We start from the raw sequence: 23,590 nt of genomic DNA, 5'->3' as shown, positions 1-23,590 counted from the left end.
TCTCAACCCCGTGGACCCTGTGCCGACTTTCAATTGGGTTTTTGAATAACAGCTAATAGAGTCGGAAATATTAGCACAGCCTAGTCGCTACAAAAGAGCAGAAAACAATTTGTTAGCAGACGAAAAGGTCCCCAATACTGGTTCTATGAAGTTATCTGGGTTATATATACAGGGTGGGGCAAATAAGACCGGACAAACTTTAAACGGCCATAGCGCCAAAACTACTTGACCAATCAGGACGTTTGACCACACTATAAAAAGCTTAGGTAATGACCTTTTAGCACAAAAAAATCTTTGGACGAAGATGGACGTGTACAACAAGCTGGCCGCGCAAATGTTCAACAAGGCAGATTCCAAATGCGCCGGTGGTTTAAACTGGATTCTCGACTAGGGCACACTAAATCTGACCTCAGCCCATCTGTAGGTGAGGTAGAGTTATGTAACTTGCTGGGGATACTGTTAGATACATAAGTAAGACACTAGAAAAGACTAGAGCTCTCTATCTGAAATGGCTTGGCCGTAGTACTCCAGCAAAGTGAAACGGGGCAGATTTTGAGAGATAAAAAAACGTCAAAAACCGTGAAAATTCATGAAAATTTCTCGGTTCTTGACTTTAGGGACCCATATTGAACTTAAAAACTCATTTTAGACTATGGGTTGCGCTGACAACCCTAGCTGAAACTTCATGCCATTTCAAAAAATGTAAAGAACGTCGTTCTAGCTCAACTATGGTCTAAATAAGAGCTTCCGTGTATAAGGATAGCTTGAAAGTTGGGCGAATTTGGATCCTGCGGTTACTCACGTTCCTAAGGAAATGTGGCCTCCCAGCAACCCGATCTTAATTCAATGGACTTTTGGGCCTGGGGCTACTTTGAAGCATGCACCAATAGACGTGCCCATACCACAAAGACCTCCCTCATTGACACTATCAAGGAGAACTACACCAGGTTGGACAGATACATTTTTACCTGGACCTGCCGGCGGTTGTGAAGGCGGTGATTAAGGCTGGCAGCGATTTTATTAAATAATCTAATAGTCAAATACCTATTTTGCTTGCCAGTTTTTAAAATTCAAGAAAATCTTTTAAATTTACGATTTTATGTTCATTTGTTTAGAAGTTAGAATTTGTCCGGTCTTATTTGCCCCACCCTGTATATACTTAATACATTTATTATTATAGCAGGACCTCTAAATTTTTTAAATTCTCACTAGTTATTCTGTTGTACTGACGTATAGAATTAAATAATAGAAAAGCGCCACGTGCAAATAAATCAGAAGAAAATATTTATTTACATTATTAGAAAACAATATTTATCACAAATAACAAATATTTAAAAATATCACAGAGTATGATATTGTTATTATTACGTATATCACTCTAATACACAAAATATTAAGGTATATTTAAATTTTTTTCAAATAAAAAAAAAGCTCTAGTAAAAAGGTCTCAAAATGCTTTTAAATTTTTTATTACTTTCCACTAAAAATCTACTAAAATATAAATAAATTGACATAATAGATCTTAAATATGTACACTAACTGATACATAAAATTATTTAAAATTTGTTTAAGCATTTGTTATTAAAGGTGCTTTTTCTTCCCTGATTACAGAATTATAGTTCATAATTATGTAATAAAATGTGTCAAAAAAATACACTGCGAAAAAAAAGTCTGTTATTTTAAAGTCTGTCAGTTTTTCTTTCATTAATATTAAACAAATTTGCGTTTAACTTGATCAAATTTACCCATATAAATTCATGGACGTCCTTGTATACTTTCATATCTCTAAAGTGGGAGGAGGGAACATTGGGCTGTTTATTACACTAGTCTCCAAAGTTTTATAATCATGTTTTCTTATTCGTTAATAACTTTGGGGACTTTTACTGAATTTTGATTTTTTGGTTCATTAGATTAAGTGTCCAATCATTTTAACAACTAATTGTATTCTACAAAAGGGTTAATTTTGTGTAACATCATTGGGGATGCATATCAATTTATCGACAATTGTCTTATCCCTTAAGATCCCCGTGTAAAGGTCTGACTATACATACATTGTTTGCAAATAATTTATGACCCTAATATATTAAATGTAAAACTATAATTTCCTTGATTCCGGTGAGACAGAAATAATTGATTTAGGTTTTGGTTTTCTAGTTTCGTACAGGTAGATTCCAGAGAACAGCAGACACATCGCCATGAAGATGAAAATTGTAAACTGAAAAAACATTAAATGTAGGTTTCCCTCTTACCATATAAATAACTAGTTTTTTACCCCTAGGGAGGTCAGGAAAATAGCTAAAAACAACCCCAAGATATTAAGAAAGCTTGCTCGAAAGGTACAATTTATTCGGACCAGCAATTTCCGAGATCTTTAGCTTCAGACAAAAAACATTCTACTTAAGGGCCATTGAGGAAGGGGGATGCGCGAGGTTTAGGTCAACCATCTACCTTCCATTTTGGTTTATTAAAGGAGAACCATATCGGTTCAGCTGCTAGCGAGATCTTGAGCTACTCACAGACGGAATGACAAACTTTAATACAAGGATTTCAGACACCAAACGCTTTGTTTATATCAAAACTACACAAAAGAAAAATGCCAATTACCTGAAACTTTTCTGGAAACAGAAAGCTGCAGAAGACAGCTGTAAACATATTAGCAGTTGCCCCGCTGTATTCCTTCACAATATTGTCCAGCCTAAGAAACAAAATAGTTTAAACAGGCCTTTTATGGTTATCTTTTCATACTTACACTGGCTGTAAAAAAAAATCCCACATTTTATTACAATAATTTACTTAAATTTGCATGAAAATGTGAAAAGAAAACTCAATCTATCTTTCAATCTACAAATCCTATTTATTGTTGATTCCTCTATAAGATATTTATTTCGTTTCTGTATAAATAATTTTTAAGTGTTTGAATACGATTCTCTTTATTTCCCTCTAGGTGCCTACCATACATCGAACCTCCAACCCATTTTTGACTTAAATTGAAGAAAAAATGGGTTAGGTAGTTTTTTCTCCAATGCATTATCCTGGTACATAATATAACCTAACCTAACCTAGGTTCTAAACTAAAAACTAGGGTTGGGCCGAATATCCGGCCAAACCCTTCTAAAAACTACCTCTTCTCTTCATTTTCAAATTTCAATTTATTTTAAAATAGGGAAGGTGGGGAGGTTTTGCTCACATAAGAACTTTGATGAAAACAATATATATTTATTATTACCTCTTAAGAATAGCAGCTACAACCATACCACCGACACCACCTAGCAAAATAGCCAGGCACAACATAAACTAAAATAAAAGAAATTTAAGCTTCCTAATTAGCATTCGGCTATTTTAACAAATTCGGTAGTAATTCAGGGAGGGAGGGGACAATGGGCTGTTTATTACACTAGTCCCCAAGTTTTATTATTACGTTTTATTATTCGATAGCTTAACAACTTCGGAGATTTTTATTTGATATTGATTGGTTGGTTCATTAAGTTGAGTGTTCAAACGTTTCAACCACGAATTGTAATCTACAGAAGGGGTAATTTTGTGTATCATTATTCGGGATAAACATCAATTTATCGGCCATTGTTTTATTCCTTTGGGTCCTTGGAACTGCAAGCAATGGTTATAGAAAATAAAAGTTAGCGAAAAGAAAATTTAACCCATTGAAATATCTAAAATCCTATCTTTGTCCCTTGAAGTAACAAGCTATTTTAGTTACAAGAGACCTTTAGGGACACAGAGGTGGGCGAGGGTTGAATTTGTCCCCCCCCCCATTTTTTATTCTTGTTTCAAAAAGAAAAAGTAAAATCCCTCCCAAATAATTACAATCCTTCTTAGGACCAATGAAAAGATTCATTATTAAGGAGACCAATATCGGGTAAGCGGTTAGCGAGATCCTTCGATACAAACAGACAGAGATCTTGTTACTTTTATGTAAGGACTAGCGGTTACACCTCTAGAGGCCTCTAAGGGGGGGGGGGGGAGGGAGTTAGCCCAACTTTTTATTTTTAGATTTAAAAAGAAAAAGTAAAAAAAATTCGTATTTTTTTTTTTTTGTGGGGGGGAAGGGTCGACAACCCTCGTTTTTGAATTGTAGTTTTAAAAGTATGATTTTTTTGAGGGTGTGGGGTAATTTTTATCAAGGGTTAAATTTTCTTGGGAGGTTGATTGTACCCTCCCCTAAACTAGTTATAAACCTTCTCAGGACAAACAGACAGACAGACAGAATCCTGTTACTTTATTTTAAACAAAACATTTTGTTGCCTGAACAAAAGTAGTTGCTTGAGCAAAGTTGCCTCCAATAACATCTAGAGCAGCACTGGTGAATGTAACACAGTGGACTGCGCTGGCTACAAATATACCATAAAAGTACAGCCAAAACTGCTGGTCCAAAAAGTTTTCTCCCTCTTTCTATAAATAAAAAGGAATATTTGAAAATTATTTCTTTCGTGGCTATCAATTATTTTTTCAAAATACATACCGGTTCGGATCTGCAGTGAAAATAGAATTATATTGTTTTTGAAGAAATTGTCTTTTGAATCATGAATAAAAATCATAGAATTAGTCCATTTCTTGTAGGCATGGTGCATTGGGCCTTCAAAGCTTATTCTTGAAAAATATCAAAAGAAGGATGCGAAATGTAAAGAGATTATTAATTTTTTTAATAATGTTTTTGGACACATCTTCCAACCATTGAATGTGAATATAGCTAAATTATCACCTTGAACAAAGATTCAGTATAAACAGCTGCACAGACAGAGTTGATAGCTGCAATGACAGCTAACAGAAAAGCTGCTGGTGGGATGGCGGGAATGGTGCTGCTTCCGCCATTTGCAATATCACCTGAAAGTTAATAACATGCATTACAATTTACTTTATGTACTACTGAGTGCCCCTAGAGGCATCTAGGGGCCTTTGAAGGAAGGATCGACCCTAAACTTTTAATTTTAAATTCAAAAAAGAAATTTTTTTGATTATGACTAACTATTTAGGTCCAAAGAAGTTGTAGCTTATCAGACAAATGCAAAGAAGTATCTAAACTGAATTTTCGATTATTTTCTTTACTTTTTCATCTAACATTTTATTTCATAATTAGACATATTCAAATTTATGAATATTATTAAATGTATAGAAACTGCATGGCGGTTGCGCTCCTAGCATCTACGAGCTATGTATTCGAAGGAGTGAGAAAAGTAAGAAAATAATAGCCTAAAACCAATAGATATTAATTAGCCTAAAACCTTCCAGTGGCCTATGAGAAGCTTTATAAAATTGAGATTTAATCAGTTCAGTAGTTATCAAATTCTTTAGCTACAGTTAATAAACCATACTACTTTATATAATACTAGCGGCTTCACCCCTTGCCTCTAGGGGCTGTGCCCCAAGAGGTGATAAAAAAAATTGGGCGAAATACGTAAAAGGACCAAGGAAATCCCCTACAAAAAAAGGGATCAAGGAAATCCACTAAATAAAAAAAATGGGGGGGGGGGGGAATTTTTTGTTTTTGGGGGGGGGGTTGGGGATGTCTCACCCCCCAAGAAAATAGCCTAAAACCACCACAGGACCAGGAGGTATATTCCCTGAACAGTAGAATCCGATCTGTTCAGTGGTTACCGAGATCTTAAGGGACGGACGGACGGACAGACAGACATCGTTCTACTTTGTATTATAGAAGATGTATTTACCTGCTTTGGCTACAGCAATGCTGACAACAATAAGAAAAGCTCCAACAAATTGTCCTGTTGTTACCTCGCGTTTCAAAAAGAACTGAAAAAAAAAATATTTTATGAGCACATTTGATAAAGAGTGTTTATAAATTATTGTTTATTTAATTACAAAGGCTAATTTTGTTAGAATTGTCTTATTGATTTAAAACTTTGCTGATTTAAATTTTTTGGACAAACATTTTTTATGATATATTTATCCTTTTTTATCTGATTTTTAGAACAATTATTCCTAGGACAACAAGGTACAATATTCTAAGCGAAGCAACTCTATAATCTAGTTCTAAAAATTTATTATGCCCAATATGCATTTAAGCAATTTGCCTCGAATCTGTATATTATATTAATTTAACATAATGTTTATTAAGTTCTGACACTCTTCAATTGGTAATGTTGGTTTGGTATTATCCTCTTAGAATTTTTTAAAAATTTATAAATTTTTTTTACCTCCCAGACAGAACTATGACTCTGGCCGCGGCGCTTGGCACCCTTGCCTGCGCATTAGCCGCAGCGCTTGGCCCATTAGCATGCCTAGCCGTAGGCGCTCGGCCCCCTAGCCTGCCTAGCCACGGGCGCTCGGCCCCCCTAGCCTGCCTAGCCGCGGGCGCTCGGCCCCCTAACCTATAACCTAACCTAACCTAATTATAAAAAATGTTTGTTATTTGCCAGTCATAGTCTGATATTATAGATGTTGTCCTCCTTGTTTGCAAAAAATAGAAATACTTTTATAATTGGAATAATCAATTACATTTTCTATTTGATTAATCAAAAGCTAGTAAAAGAAACATATTTTTGAAATGTGGTAACAAGGATGAAAACATTATTAAGGGAAGCGAATTGTTAAATTAGGACGAATATATCATGCCTTTGATTTTATGATTGCATCCTTTACAATACAACAATAAACTTCTATTTCTAACTTGCAAATTATTGACGAAGACAATGAAAGTCTCCCCAAAAAAATTCTGACGTCATAAAAATTAGGGATGAAGAGAGGAGGAGTGGGAAAGAAAACCCCTAAAAAAAAGAGATGGATAATCCCTCATTTTTATGACGTCACTTCTTCGTCTTCTTATTTACTTGACACACTATCGAAGATAATAATTATAGAGTAGCCTAGCTAGAAAAATATGATTTGAATAGTTACCTTATAAATAGAGGCAGTAACAACTGTTCTAAATGAACACAGAATTAACCAGACAGGTGGGGGAACAAGAATCAAACCTGAAATTAACTTGTTTTTATTTTTGGACTTTAGAAATGCTTTTGATAAATAGTTAACTTGGATATAATAACATATAGAGGAAGGGATACACCAAAAAAGCTTATTTGTAGTATCTCTAAACAAGATCTTGCTTAGAAAGCGCATGATTATACGGTCAAACGTCCTGACGACAATCAACCCTTTGATTGCACGGCCTTTGTCTGGAAGCCATAACTGTGTGTGGTAATTAGATGCGACTGTTTTGGACCAAGGCATTTCCCCTACTATAGCTACAGCCGTTGGTTCAACAGTTGAGTAAAAAAATTAGCGCCATTCTTTCACTTATCATTTCGTATAATACCTTTGAAAGACACAAAATGGGGAGGATTTAAATTTTAGTTTTTTTAATAAAGGGAGAGGTAGGTTTCGGGTAAAATCCGTAAAGGTGTGTGTTTTAAGGCTTAAAAATAGTAGTAGAACGATAATATTCACTAAATATGTGTATTTCTTATTGAAAGGAACTATAGACAAAATTTTTTTTTAAAAAGTTAACATAAATTTTTATCGTTCTACTACTGTTTTTAACTTATAACACATAACCTCTACGGATTTTACACGAAACCTACCTCTCCCAATTACTATGATTGATCAATTAAAAGACCTAAAAATGTTATAACCTGCAAAATATATGTTGTTATTTACAGCATACAGAACTGAAGGTAGAAGATATTTCAGTGATTGCTTTAAATTATCTGAACGGAATGAGGGGAGCTGAAATTTTGACCTAAAAAAATATATGTAATTGTACCGGCTTTTGCTAAGCAGGTTTAAGTTATAGGGGTTTTGTAAAGATATTCCTAAAATATTGCCTTTCTCACACCCCTGATTAAGAAAATGCATGACAAAATAATATATAACCTCAATTTTTATCCAATATTATTGAAATATAGTTAGAGATCTAAACCCTAAATCTTTCAGAAAAAAAATAATTATTTATTATCATAAGTGGAAAAAAGTTTACAGATTATGTCTCTCCAATATCAATTTCTTGGAGCTAACATGAAACTCCCAAAAAATAGCTTAAAACCTGCTCAAGCTATACCAATTTGAAGCTATAAAAACAGAACGAACGTTTTAGCATTTTTAGAAGTCTTCAGAAACACATGGTTATAGACATCTTATTACTATAATACGTTTATAATAATATTTCCACTATGGCTTCAGACCGCTAGGTTAGAACTGGTTCAGGACCATGCTGAAAAATCACGTATTGCATTATTCAATATAACAAGGTATACCTGGCAATAGTAAAGCAAAGTTTAACAATTTCTGTGAGGACGACAATAACAGTCTGAGGGATGGGATATTTGCCCTGGTTATAATACTGTATCGAATAGTTTGTCAACTGTTTTCCAACCTCACATCCAACCTAGGATAATTAAAAATAAATCATGGTATCCTTATTATTTCTGAAACAACTGTTCTTGTAGATCCAAAAAATAGGAAAATTACACCCATTTAAAGTGGAAAAAGCAGGGATTTTGGTTGTATAAAACATAAGATTACATTGCCGGATATCCGGCCGGATAGTTTCAATATCCGGCCAAATATTAAAAAAGGCCGGATATCCGGCCCAAACCTGCTAAAAACTTTACAAGCAACCTTTTTTAAAATTTGCACCTGTTTAATATCTACAACATACCCCATTATAAACTATTAAATAATTTTTAAAAGCGAAGATTTTCTATAATCAGGGTCGGTCCGTCCGTCCATCCTGACTTAACAAGAGTTAATGTTCATTTGTTCTACCGTTTCAGAGCTTCACTTCTATGGATGTTGTCATCCTTGTTTTTATATCAATACGTGACAAATTTAGAATTATACCTGACAGAGGACTATAACAGCTCCAGCCACTGTGAAGAGACTGAGTTTTTCATACCTGACAGAGAACTATAACAGCTCCAGCTACTTTGAAGAGACTGAGTTTTTCATACCTGACATAGAACTATAACAGCTCCAGCCACTGTGAAGAGACTGAGTTTTTCATACCTGACAGAGAACTATAACAGCTCCAGCTACTGTGAAGAGACTGAGTATTTCATACCTGACAGAGCTCCAGCTCCAGCCAATGTGAAGAGACTGAGTTTTTCATACCTGACAGAGAACTATAACAGCTCCAGCCACTGTGAAGAGGCTGAGTTTTTCATACCTGACAGAGAACTATAACAGCTCCAGCCACTGTGAAGAGACTGAGTTTTTCATACCCGACAAAGAACTATAACAGCTCCAGCCACTGTGAAGAGACTGAGTTTTTCATACCCGACAGAGAACTATAACAGCTCCAGCCACTGTGAAGGCTGAGTTTTTTTAATAACTGACAGAGAACTGTAACAGCTCCAGCCAATGTGAAGAGACTGAGTTTTTCGTACCTGACAGAGAACCATAACAGCTCCAGCCACTGTAAATAGGCTGAGTTTTTTTAATACCTGACATAGAACTATAACAGCTCTAACCACTGTGAAGAGGCTGAGTGTTTCATACCTGACAGAGAACTATAACAGCTCCAGCCAATGTGAATAGGCTGAGTTTTCATAACTGACAGAGAACTATAACAGCTCCAGCTACTGTAACGAAGCTGAGTTTTTCATACCTGACAGAGAACTATAACAGCTCCAGCCACTGTGAATAGGCTGAGTTTTTCATACCTAACAGAGAACTATAACAGCTCCAGCTACTGTGAAGAGACTGAGTTTTTCATACCTGACAGAGAACTATAACAGCTCCAGCTACTGTGAAGAGGCTGAGTTTTTCCACCATTTTTCCAGGGGAGGCTTCCTTCTCTGTACTAGGAGTCACTGACTCAGGGTTAGCCCTAAATATTTAATGTTTTTACATAACTTGCGGCTACGCACCTAGAATTACTTGAGGGGGAGAAAAAGTCGACACCCCTCTTTAAAATTTAGTTTAAAAAAATGAGAGTGGATCATTTTTATATTGGGGCGATTTCTCTTGGGAGAGTGGTCGTAACCTCCCTCAAAATAGTTACAAACGTTCCCAGGACCTATGAGACGCTACACTGTGGAGGATTCAGTGATTAAAACACAGACAGACAAACAGATAGACATTATGTTACTTTTATATAATGATAGGATATGCTATGAATTTTGAAACTTTTCAATGCTGAAATACAAAATGACTGACTGGACTTCATAGTCTAAAAGAGTTACAATGCAAAAGGAGTTGGGATGTAAATGGAAAACATTGGGTAACAAATAAGAGGAAATGGTTATAAATGAGGGGGACTACATGAAATATTTAAAACATTATTGGTTTTTTGAAGGGATTTTTTTTCAATTTTTGCCCGTTTTGTTAATTTTTACTAATAATAAAGATAAGGTAATATATCATAGAAACTGTTTTGTAACTGACCGGGGAAAACTTGGCTTTAAGGAGGATAAAAAAAGTTAAAAAAAAACATCTCTTGTCCCTGTGAATATCTTGCCCTTTTATTGCAAAATAACATATCATGTAAAAAAAAGTAACACAAACCTTAGTAATAAATAAATCTAAATACTATTCACAATATATACTAATAAAAATTGTTATAGTCTAAATATTGATAGGAATTATAAAGCACTGAAGTATAATATATCACAAGTGATTTTCAAAACATCTGTTCATTTACTTATAATTACTTAACATGTAATCATAAACTTAATAACTACACCTGTCTATCACTTTTTAACTTAAATTGGTCAAAATTATTTGATTTCATTGAACATTTTAACATTTATATTGTTTCTTTCTTTAATAACTTGTATAAAATAGTATATATATTTGTATAAAATTACGTTATCTTTCACATTAGCCATTGTTAGGAGTGCGGTTAAATTCAGATGAGGTTTGTCTGTCTATCCGTCTGAGTAACCTACGCTTACACCTATAACTGTTTTTGTCAAAATATAAATCTATACATTTTAACACACTACATGTTTCTGGTCCGTAGGATTACACCTTTAAAGACTGGTACAAACAAACACAAACATACGCTTACAGTGGCTGTGCAATTGATTTCCTTATAACAATTAAAACTAATATTTAATAACTATTTTAGAAGCCTATTTATATTAATTCTTTAATATAGTTTCTTGTTCTATTTTCTTCAAATTTTTGTCAGGTTATTGCTGCTGCGAACATTTGAAAAAAAATGTCCTTGAGACTTTGTTTGTTTTTGATTATGGAATCATATGTTTCTATTACATTAAATCAATAAAAATAAATTTTAATTATTCTATAAAGAGGAAATGAACTCTCTGCACGGTCTGGAGTATTCGGATATGGTTTTAGGCTATTTTCTATTTCCACTCTCCTATCAGATTTTAGTGCATACACCCCTTTATTTGTCTAATCGATTATTAAAAAAATGATATTCTGTTTTAGCAATTTTGGAAATTTTATCAGTGGCGTTCACATGATACCTCCTTACACTAAAATCTGGGAATGGGCTTTTAAGGGAATGTATTACAGACAACAAGAGGAGTGTGAATGTGAATAACCCCCCATTCAAAAGTCAAACAAGCGTCCCTGAATTGGTTAATAGTTTTTAACAAACCCCTTAATTTTTTTAAAGAGGGGATGGATATGATTATTTATGCACGCACATCGTTTTCTATAGAGCTAACTTTTGGAATTATTCCTTAATTGTTACGGTATAACCAAAAAGCAAAATAAATCTAAAATAATATTTTGGGGGCAGATAAAAAGGTCGTCTTTACTACAAAGCGCTACCCCCCAAAATCACGGAAAAATAAACATAAATTACCAAATATATTTTTGAATTAATTGAGTTGCTGGTTACAGCTGACAATGATTACCTTGAATTAGAAGGGATTAAGGAAGAACATACTTTTACTTCCATAATTGATATATTTTTTTTAATTATTAAAGTAATTTCACTTGATTATGTTTAATCTAATAAATATCCGGATTTAAGATTTTAATTAAACAAAATTATTTAAAAATACGACAAATTAAAATTATAGTTTTAAGGCATTAGAAAATGTTGCCCAGTGCTTAACCGGGAGGGAGTTGTCAAGACCTAATATTTTACAAAAATAATCATAATCACCCCCAAGAAATTTCCTTTTGCTTTGACTAAATCACTTAAAAAACTGAATATGAAGTGTTTTTTTAATTACAACAAAATTTATTACTAACAACTGTTTTTTTACTGCGAGTAATATAATACTACTACCTATTAAAAACATTTATACAGGGCTCGGCAGCCAGGCAGAAGCTGCAAATTCAAATCCTTTTGGGAGCCTAAAAAATACTGCCAGGATGCCTTACCATATAAAGTATTGGTTTAAATATCCAGCAAAGCAAAAATGTTGAGTTGATAGGGCTTTTTGGTGGCTTAAGTGCGGCTGCCGAGCCTTGCAAGAAACAGACAATGTGAAATATTAAACTTTTTGCATCAAGAATGATTTTATACAAAAAAGATATTCCAAATATTTTTCTTGTAAGTTGTTTTAAGTCTCTGCATAAGATCCTGTGTTTGGAAGCTAGTACATTAATTGTGAGAATAGCTATTTATAGCATCGTAGTATAGACAGCCTGATATAAAAATGAAAACTATAAGATTAAAACCAGCTTTGTTATGCCTGTGCTAACAAAAATGATATTAATTTTAATATTTGTGGAAAATTGTCTTTAAAACGATGCTAAACATGATTTTTCAGAATGGCCGGTTCTAATCCAGTAGATATTGATCGATTTCGAAGCCATACTGGAAAGAAGGGTTACAAACTTGTTAAATTGACTTGGTTCCTTAGGTTAATAAGGGGTAAGGGCCATAATTGATCCAAATAAGAGTACAGACACAATTTGAACATATTTACAGGGATTCAGGGAAATGATAAGGATGAAAAATAATCCATCCTAAAATATCATCCACGCAAAACTGTGTCTTTCTGAGTTTCTACTCAATTTGAAGTTAAAAGAAAAGGGAATAGGTTATATATTTATAAATAAAATATCATTTTTGAAGAATTCTTCACTTATACTCTAACCCTGCACAATGACTATTATTGAATACTGAAGATATCATAATCACAATAATAGTTACCTCTCAGATTTCACACGGTTGTTTTGAAGCTGGTAAATGTCGTCATTGTCTGAATAAAAACAAAAATAAATTTCTTCAAAAAATGTTTGGTTAGAGTGAAAAAAATCTATTTAATTTAGACAGAAAAGCTTTAAATATAAGTAGAAGTATTCCTTTGAAAAAAAAATCTATGAATTTTAGTTTGATTCATATTTTAAGTTCCTTTTTTAAGTCTAAAGTCAAGATTATTTTCTTTTTCTTGTTTCTTTTGTTAAAGATTTAAAGCTTCAAAGCCCAGGGACAAGGGAACAAGATTTTGGCAAAACATTTATCTATCCCCTTCATACTAACTTCAATTACATCCCAACAACAGTTTTACTCAAAGTTTAAGATTTTAAAAATTATCCTCGTATAAAAGTAACAGGAACTATATGTGTCTTTCTGAGCCAAAATGGTTCTTCTATACAAGTTAGCTTCTTAAATATCCTTGGTTCATAACTATTTTGTGGTAGGGCACCCCCCCCCCTCCCCCCAAATTTTTTTGTCCTTTTTCTTTTTAAAACTAAAATACAAAATATTCTAAATCAACCCCCACCACCTAAGGTACCTCTAGAGTCCTTTAGGGGCGTGCTCGCTAGTACTGAATAATTGTCACCTTTACTTGGAAAGAGGGTTCTTTTCCTGAGTTGCATATGTGATGTTGTTGTGCACTCACCACTTCCCAGCCCTCCTCCTGAGGACAATTCAATCTCTGAAATCAAAAATTAAAGTTTATTGTACTTTGGCTTATATAGATGTGAATAAGAAGAAGCTGAAGAAAGGCTCTAAAAAAAATCAGTATGTGACGTCATAAAAATGAGGGATTATCCATCTCTTTTATAGTGGTATAATGGTTTTCTTTCCAACTCCTCCTCTCCTCGTCCCTCATTTTTATGACGTCAGAATTTTTTTTTGTGAGGCTTTCTTCAATAAGGATGATAATATCTATAAGTAGCGAAGCACAAAAAAAGCATGGTTTGCAACAAACTTTCAAAGTGAATTATTGAGCAAATATTCTGTGCCTTATAACATAAAAGAAGAAAAAGAAAGAATAATTGAAAATCACTAAAACAAAATAAAAATATGCATATGTCTTATGTTGCAATTTGGATACTATTACTGGATGCTCTTTCGAAAAGTACATTTTTAACAAGAAAGTCAGTAAACTATCTTATATAGAAGATGAGAAAAAAAACATTTTCACATAGAGTTACGGACGGACAGAAACAGCGAATAGTAGACTAGCTTCGCTATTAAATAGAAACAAATATTTATGGATAAATAAAGATGTTGATCAGTAATAGTAAAAATTCAAAAAAAATTTAATTCTGGTTATGAAAAAATTGAAAGTAGTGGGTAGAAAATCGATCATAATTTTATTTTTTCCTTGATTGATAAATTGATTACGGAAAAAAAACATTTATCTGCTTTTATAATAATTTAAAACTTAGAAAACATTGTTAGTAGATTCAAATATTTATTTTTGGTGACTTTGGTTTTTTGGTTCAGTGGTTTCAGAGATCTTAACGGACAAACAAAAACCTTAATATTTTATTAAAAAAAGGATTGTAGATTTTGTGAAATAAATGTTTTTACTTGTGTTAGTATGTGTAACTAGCGGCTACGCCCCTAGAAGAAGTAAAAAAGGGTTTTTTTGAAGTAATTTTTTTTTTTTTTTTTGGGGGGGGGGGGTTCTAGGGGCAATTTCTCATGGGAGTTTGTTGGTACCGTCGCCCAAAATAGTTATATACCTTCCCAGGACCTTTGAGAGGCTACCGTGTAAAGGAGAACCATATTGGTTCAGCGGTTAGCAAAATAATATTTCGATACAGGCCAAACAAACATCCTGTTATTCTATTATAAGGATATCCAAAAGTGAAAATAATGGTTAGCTATAACTAGTGACTACTAGTGCTAGCGTAAGCATGACAAGCAATTTTATATACACACAATTCTGTATAATCATTTAACCAAAAAAAAAAAATGTTTGACTTTTTTAGAAACCAAAGAAACTGAGAAATCAGAGTATAACTTTATATTATACAAGCAGAACGCCCCTTGCCTCTAGAAGATTTGTTTTCGAAGATGCTTAGATGGTCTATAAAAATAGTATAAAACCATCTCAAGATTAAAATCTGAAAATATAATAGCATAAAATCACTACAGAAGCTATGTCAAGCTTACCTTAGAAATTAATAGGTTTAGTATTCATTGATTACTTAAGCTTCAGACCAAAAACTCTTACTACTTTATATTTTAGCATTTTAGGTTACAGTTGACTTTTAATAATCATAAACGAAAAATCTAATAGTTGGCAAAAAAAGTGAATACAATCAAGAATTATTGAACTAGATTTGTCTATTGGTTCCGGGAAGGTTTTGTGCTATTTTGTGTAGGGATTATTGTTGGTAGGGCTTTGAGATAAAATACATCTATGCTTGTAAATTTAGCTTTTATATGAAATCATATTTTTAAAATTTTGATAAGTAGACGTATCAATAAAGAAACAAAAAGGATGCAAAATAATGTAATGGAAATTTTATATACACATTAAGAATGTTTTTAATGTTTTTTTTCATTATTTCTGTTGTTACATTATAACTACAAAAATAAGGAAAAAATAACATTAAAATCCGCATAAAAACAAAAGCCAAGAATTTTATATGCATAATAATAGTTTCAGGTGCACTATTCACAATGTCAATTCTAAGAAAACATCCAGAATTAAATTCAATGTTGAAAAAAATAATATAAAAAAATCATGGATATAAGGGATAAAAAATTTTTTGGAAAAAATCTTATAAATGACCTAATTTAATAACTTATTATCTTTAAAGATAAGGTTTACAACAATAAAGCTAGAATTAATGCAAAATGAAATTTAAAAAGAGATTGTTTAAATTTTCGTTGTTTTTTATTTATAAACACTTCTTATAAGAGTTAATTTATCATAAACAATAGTAGGTAATCATATTTATTAAAAGTTTGCAGTCTTTTTAGAAAATATAGGAGGTTCTAAAAAGATTAGCATTCCTTACTTTATCTACAACTACCTTGTCATAATTGTTAGCATATTATCTTTGCTACTTGACACACAACGAATGGTCTATAAAGCTTAGATTCTCTCACTATAAATGCTACAACTTTTTAGAATTTCAAGGGTTTATGAAATGTAGTAGTCTATATAGTCGTGGCTGACATACTATCGATATGCTTTTTAAAAAAATAAAACACAACGGATGTTCTAAAATGATTAGCATCTCTCATTAGGTCTATAACTATCCTGTCCAAACTGTTGAAATAATATCATTATACAAATTTTAATGGCTTATGTCGACTATATGGCTTAAATATTAATTGGGCATAGACAAATAAATATTGTAACTTCATACTTATGTTGAAATAATAACGACACAATTTTTTGACAAGGTAAATAACTAAATATTATGTAACGCTTTAGCTTTTTTTCTGAAATTAAAAGGTAAAACTTAGAAATTATCAAAAGGGGCCAGTCAAATTTACAAAACTTGAAAAATATAAATGCTAATAACCTCTACGCTTAAATTGTTTAAACAAAGATTTTTGCTATTTCACGTTTTACTTCCCTAATCCCTGGTAGAATAGATGTGTATGATGTTTATTCAGGGTTTAAGTTCTCATCTTTCTTCCAGTTGAAACTATTTTAATTTCCTCTCAATTCTGTGCACACGTACAACAAGAAAAAGAACTTACATCGGAGCAGAACTATTTTAATTTCCTCTCAATTCTGTGCACACGTACAACAAGAATAACATCTTACAACGGAGCAGAACTTGTTTTTAGCGTAGCACAAGTCCGTCCAAGCTTTTTTAATTGAGGGGGGGGGGGGTAAAAAGTCAAAATTAATTTTTTTTTTTTGGGGGGGGGGGGGTAATAACCACTTTACCCCACCTCCCATTGGACGGCCTTGGCGTAGCAACTCCTTATTATATCCTATAATTTAAAGCAGTAAGGTTTTTTGTCTGAAGCTTAAGATCTCAATAACTATTGAACCGATTAAGTTCTCTTTTTTTAGGTAAGCTTCCCATATATCCTGTGATGGTTTTAGTCCATTCTATTATCAGATTTAGGTCTTTTTTAGGCTTTTTTTTAGCCTTCTCTCCCCATAGATGCTAGGGGAGTAGCCTCTAGTGTCATAAAATTACATATATTGATTATATCTTATAAAATGAAGGATTTAAAAATTTAAAAAAAAAATACAATAATTACTAGAAAAATGTTATTATCATATTTGATTTAATAGAATTACCCCTACCAATAAAATTTATCTTATTGGATTTGATATTGCTGCGCTACTAATAAATCTAACTATCTTGGTTAAAGAACCAAAATATCAAGAAAAGTTTAATTAAACAATGACAACAACTTGTAAAAATTATTTAATAATAATATTAATACTATTAAGATTAAAATAAACTCAGTACAAAAAATAACACTTTACCTTTATTCATTTGCTATAAATGTTTTAAATAAAATAAATATTTATGTATTAAAAATACACTGAGGATTAAAAAATGAGGACACTTGTTAATGAATCAATAACTTTGGATAAACTAAATGATTAAAAAAGGAAGTAGTGGTAACCCAGAGCTGAGCAAGGCTGCGAGTTTACTGCTTTCTATTTCTTTAGTTACTGGTGGCAGTGGTAGCCTGGTCATTTTTTATTAGAATCATTTTAGCAATGCAAATTAATGTTTATTCTTATGCCTTTTGAAAACAGGCGTATTGTTTTCACCTTTCCCATAAAATCCTGAAACTTGAATAGTTTAAAAAGCTTGTCTGTCTGTATGTCTCACTTTTTAAAATTTTGTTTTATACTAAAAGTAAGAGTATAAGACATTCTTCAACTAGCGGGAAGTCTTAATGCCTACAAGCCTCACTAAAAAAATTTGGCATATTTTAGTTTTTAAATTCAAAAAGCATATGTTTCATGTAATCTAATCTTGTTAAATGTTTAGTTTTATGCTAGGTCTTGAAATATATTAGAGTCAGGGATATGGTAAAGGAAGAAATTTTAATAGACTGTCAACGTCTCAGCTAAGGAAAGGCGACAGTTGAATCTAAAGATTGTATTCATTTATAAATTGACAATATTTTCAACAATCAATTTAATTATAGACAATTATACATTTCAGATTAATTGTAGAGTTAAATGAAGAATTGTGATATAATATACTAGCAGCCTTGCCACTATAGGCCTCTAGGGGCACTTGAGTGGAGATAGGGAGTTAAGTGGGGATAGATATTTTGCTGATTAATGCGTAGTTACTCTATAAATCAATTGGTCCGTCGGTCTTTCTGTAATGCTTTGGAAAACATGTGTTTTCTATGCTGTTAGAAAAATAACACTACTAAAATTTTGTGTTAATATTTATGAATACTGATCATCTACTCTACAATTTCGAATTGTTATTGCTTTATCTTTATATCTTTTATTAAAACAAGTAGCAATAAAACACACATACACGTAATGTTAGTACACAGCACAAATTTGTTATCAAGTTCGTGTTACTAACACTATACAAAACATATTAAAATCATCAATTTTATAGTAGAATCGTTAATTTGCTTCACTGAAGTTTATAACTTTCATTATAACGTAGTCAGTAACTTGAATAAATATGTGTTAATGAAAATGAAAACAAGCAGACGAATTTTGCCTGGCTTAAGTGAGTGTCATGGGACGACGTACTACTGACCTGTAGTTGTGGTAGTGACAGTAGTATTTTGTACCGGCATGGCGCTACTCTATGACTCGCGCACACAACCAAGGTAGCTCTCGCACCAGAAGAAATTTGAACGCGCGCGCACACAATTACATGCACTTTACAAAGAGTTGACAATCAAAACAAAACAGATTTCTTGCACACAAACTGTCAAATTATTTGAATCAGCTGTTTTAAATATTCGTAGATTTTAAAGATATTTTAAAACAATTTAACAGTTTTGGTGGATTTCTTTTAATTGTACGTACAGATACAATTTTCCAGATGTAACGATTAAGAAGTTCACAAAATGACTGAGTAAAATTTAAGTGTAAGAGAAAATAAACAAGGATGACAACATCCATAAAAGCGAAGCACTGAAACGGTAGGACAAACGGACATTAACACTTGTATAGTGTCAGAACTAAATAATCAGAATATAAATGTATTTGAGTCTATATTAATTGTAAGTAAATTTGTTGAAAAATTGCTTGATGCAGGATAATGATTAAGGACATACTTACATTTTTAGGACTTGATTATAGAGTTGCTTCGCTTATGATATTAGACTTTGTTGTCCCAGGAATCAGTATACCACAAATCAGATCAATCGGATAATTAGATCATATAAAAATTTGTTGTTAAAAAAGTGAAAAAATCAACATGTTGAATATGGACGTACGGACATTCTGGTAACGATTATAGAGTTCCTACCTCAACTAAATTGTACCTAACTACTACAGGGATCACCATACAAAATTTGAAATCGATACGACAATTCTAACATGCCTTAATTAACAGAAAAAAGCTATCCGTTACGGACGGACGTACGGACCGACCCTAATTATAGAAAAGCTTCGCTTTTAAAAATCGCGTTGTCACGGTTCTGCTTTTAACATGAGATCTTATCAACTAGCTAAATGTCAATAAAAATGCTGTTTTCTAATTTTTACTAGCCCAAGCCATAAAATAAAGAAAACATGCTATTCATCTTTTTTACGAAATACTTTTGCCTTCGCCACTAGCATCAAGATCAAGTAGCTCTGTATTCGATTGGAGGGGAGGGGAAGGTACGAAAATTGTTATAAAATCTTCTGAAAAATTGATTATCCTTATAATAAAGGATGACTGTTTGTATGTACCGAAGGATCTCACAAACCGCTAAACCGTTATGCTTCTTCTTTACATGGTAGCTTCTCATAGGTCCCGGGAAGGTTTATAACTATTTTGGGGGAGGGTACCACCACCCTCCCAAGAAAAATCGCCCCTAGAAAAAAAATTACCCCACCCCCACCCAAAAAAAAATCATTTTGTCTTAAAATGAAATTAAAAATAAAGGGATGGTGTCAACCCTTCCCCCCCCCCAAAAAAAATAAAAGTAAAAATCGAATTTAACTCCTCCTCCTCAAGTGCATCTAGAGGCCTTCAGAGTGCGTAGCCACTAGAAATAAAGGAAAAAAATACCCCGAGAGCTTCCCTAAAATATATCACAAATCTTAATTAGTTCAGTGGCATCGAGATCTTAACGCACAGACAAAACGTTAAGTTTACACGTTAAGATAAATTAGCATTGATAAAGGCTAAACCCTATCTTAGTCCTTATATTTGACATTTGACTTTTAATATTAAGTAAATGTACGCAATACGCATGTAAAAGTTACAGTGTACATTTTACTTAAATTTTTCTAAAATTATAGTAAACAATATAGAAGCTTAGATTGAGATTTTAGATTTAAAAAAAAACAAGGACGTTCTTGTCAAAAAGCTAATTTAACACATAAAAATATTATTAATTATAATAATTTAGGGGAGGGTTGGAGGCTTGTATATCCCATAACTACATATTTAATAGTACGAATTTTCTATTATTTAAGTTAGTTGGTAAATTGGAGTTATCCCCCCCTCCCCCCAGCAAAATAATATTTTTATTTAAATTTGGTTAGGTTAGGTTATAAGTCTATGGGGCCGAGCGCCCATGGGTAGGCAGGCTAGGGGACCGAGCGCTGCGACTATTGTCATAGTTTTGCCCCCTTCCCCCCATTCTATTTTAAAATAAATTGAAAAAATGGGGGAGGGGGGGTATCTTTTTTCTATCCTAATAACAAAAGAAAAAATTTACACCCAGCACACCTTTTTAAAAATTTATTTAAAAATGATACTGGGGGGGGAGGGGCATCATTGCTTCAAAGGTACTTTATGTGTGACTATAATGTACGAGGTTTGGTGAGCAAAGATTTGATGGTGTTCTTACTGGTTCAGTGGTGTAGGCAAAATATGTTGTGGACGTTTACTAGTTCGTCTACAATTGCTCAATGACAATGCACTTAAACAAGGATGTTAAAAATAAAATTATCGGGACGAAATGGGTTTAAAATTCAGTGGCGTGCGAACCGAAGGGGGCATTTGGGGCAATCGCCCCCCCCTAGCGACCAAAACGCCCCCCCTGCCCCCCCCTAGCAACCGCCCCCCCTGCCCCCCCCTAAATGTTAAAAAATGCCCCATTTTGCCCCCCCCTGGTCAACAAAAATGCCCCTTTTTGCCCCCTACCCTACAAAAAGCAAAACTATCCCAGTTTCCAAAAAAAAGATCAAGAAATACTCCAAAAAAAAAAAATTTTGGCGCTTCGCGCCAAACCAACAGTTACTATTCATTCAACCTTACCAAATTTTTAAATTAGTGTAGAAATTAGGTTATAATCTTTTTTCACTGAACATAACAAACCAGGTTATAGGAAGTATTTTATTTTGTATAATATAAACTTTTTACCAACGAAATTTTGTACATCCCCAATAATGATACACAAAATTACCCCTTATATAGATTACAATTAGTGGATGAAATGTATGGAAACTCTACTTAATTAACCAACCAATCAAAATTCCATTAAAGTCCACAAAGTTGTTGAGCCAACGAATAAGAAAATTGTATATGAAATATTGGGGACTAGTGTAATAAATAGCCCAAAAACCCCTCCCTCCCTGCATATTTGAAGAAAAAAATTTGCGCTTCGCGCCCTTCCAAATGGTTTCTGCTATGAAATATTGGGGACTAGTGTAATAAATAGCCCAAAAGCCCTTCCCTCCTTGCATATTTGAAGAAAAAAATTTGCGCTTCGCGCACTTCCAAATGGTTTCTGCTATGAAATATTGGGGACTAGTGTAATAAATAGCCCAAAAACTCCTCCCTCCCTGCATATTTGAAGAAAAAAATTTGCGCTTCGCGCCCTTCCAAATGGTTTCTGCTATGAAATATTGGGGACTAGTGTAATAAATAGCCCAAAAACCCCTCCCTCCCTGCATATTTGAAGAAAAAAAATTGCGCTTCGCGCCCTTCCAAATGGTTTCTGCTATGAAATATTGGGGACTAGTGTAATAAGTAGCCCAAAAAACCCCTCCCTCCCTGCATATTTGAAGAAAAAAATTTGCGCTTCGCGCCCTTCCTAATGGTTTCTGCTTTTTATCACAATGAAAGGACAAGTAATTTTTTTTAAATTTTTACATAGTTCATTATATCTTTGGTTTTTATGGTACGATAAATTTTTTTGTGGATTATGATATTAAAAAAATAAAATTTCTCGCTGTTTCGAGCAACCAGTATGTAATTTACTTTGACTGTCATCACAAAACATACAGGAAAAAGGATTTGTGACTTTTTCTACCTAAAATATATATTTATTTCAACAGATGCTCTTTAAATCTACTTGTCTGTATTCTTATTAATGATTTTTTGTGCTTTGCTACATAAAGATGTTGTCATCCTTGTTGTCATACAATAAAGAAATATTTAATATCATTTTTTCATATTAGGTTAATTTTTGGTAAATTATTTCCAAAATGAGTGTTTTTATCTCCCCCCCCACCATTTTTTTTTAAATGGAGTTATTCATCCTTCCTGCTGAGATTTTATAACATCCCCTTCCACCCATTAAAAATGTTTTGTGGTGGAGGGGGGGGGGGGGAAGAATAATTTGTCTTCTGTACTTTTTTTTCAAAGATGCTTTCTAGCTCCCTTCCCTTCGGTCATTGCAGGGTGGGGAGAAGGGATGGGGGAGAAGGGATGGGGGGGGGGGGGGAAGAGATGGGGGATATAAATGGGAAATAGGAATAGGGGAAGGGATTGGGAAGAAGGGATAAGGACTAGAAGGCCCATAATCAAATAATCCCACCCCTTAAAACGCCCTTATTTAAAATTAGTATATATAATCAAAATGCCCCCCCCTAAAGCAAAGTGCCCCCCCGGGGCACTTTGATTTAGGGGGGGGCAAAATTTTACAAAATCTTCAAAATGCCCCCCCCTAGACAAAGTGCTTCGCACGCCACTGTTAAAATTAAAATCAAATTAATGTAATGTTTGATTATCAAGGGACCCAAAGTCAAGCAGAACAAAGATGAATGTCTGTGATGTTGATTGGGAGGAAGATGTTAGAAGATTTGGATCTACTGCAGTTCACGGTAAAATATTGCTGTTAACGAATATTGCCAAAAATCTATGAATTTTTAAGGCTGCTAGCTGCCAAACGGCTGAACGTACAGATCATGCCCGCACACTATTTTAAGCAGCATAAGAAGGCCTACAAATAATCTAGAATAGCCATAAATCAATAATGCATAATTATCTCGCAGTGCAGAGAAATGCGCGAAAAAGGCCTATTTTACGCATTTTTTCTTCAGTGAAGCTTTCCCTGTGCATCATTGGATCTTGGCTATTCCAGATTATTTGTAGGCCTTCTTATACCGCTTAAAATGGTGTGCGGGCATGATCTGTACGTTCAGCCGTT

General features: G+C 33.4%; 1 protein-coding gene across 4 annotated transcripts; it reads right to left on the bottom strand.

Moving 5' to 3' along the window:
- Window positions 1–1,276: 1,276 nt before the first annotated feature.
- On the bottom strand, window positions 1,277–18,988 carry LOC145313245 (uncharacterized). 4 transcript variants are annotated; one of them, XM_080152561.1, is made up of 14 exons: window positions 18,808–18,988; window positions 13,692–13,781; window positions 13,052–13,100; window positions 9,685–9,796; window positions 8,223–8,353; window positions 7,602–7,708; window positions 6,868–6,944; window positions 5,682–5,763; window positions 4,718–4,839; window positions 4,261–4,407; window positions 3,227–3,294; window positions 2,605–2,695; window positions 2,108–2,215; window positions 1,277–1,603 (listed from the first exon to the last, which is right to left on the bottom strand). In XM_080152561.1, exons 1-14 carry the CDS (start codon window positions 18,845–18,847, stop codon window positions 1,568–1,570), a joined length of 1,260 nt encoding a protein of 419 aa, XP_080008687.1. In that variant the 5' UTR covers window positions 18,848–18,988; the 3' UTR covers window positions 1,277–1,567. The 4 variants fall into 4 exon arrangements, with proteins under 4 accessions (XP_080008687.1, XP_080008686.1, XP_080008689.1 ...); XM_080152560.1 differs by having other exon boundaries at window positions 13,686–13,781; window positions 18,808–18,986; XM_080152563.1 differs by lacking the exons at window positions 13,052–13,100; window positions 13,692–13,781; window positions 18,808–18,988 and adding an exon at window positions 10,652–10,714.
- Window positions 18,989–23,590: the final 4,602 nt, after the last annotated feature.

Source organism: Acartia tonsa, chromosome 3 (assembly GCF_053477335.1).
Source record: "Acartia tonsa isolate MP-2025a chromosome 3, ASM5347733v1, whole genome shotgun sequence".
Classification (NCBI taxonomy): Eukaryota; Metazoa; Arthropoda; class Copepoda; order Calanoida; family Acartiidae; genus Acartia; species Acartia tonsa.
The sequence above is the reverse complement of the archived record's forward strand: the minus strand, read 5'-3'. Positions and strand labels throughout refer to the sequence as shown.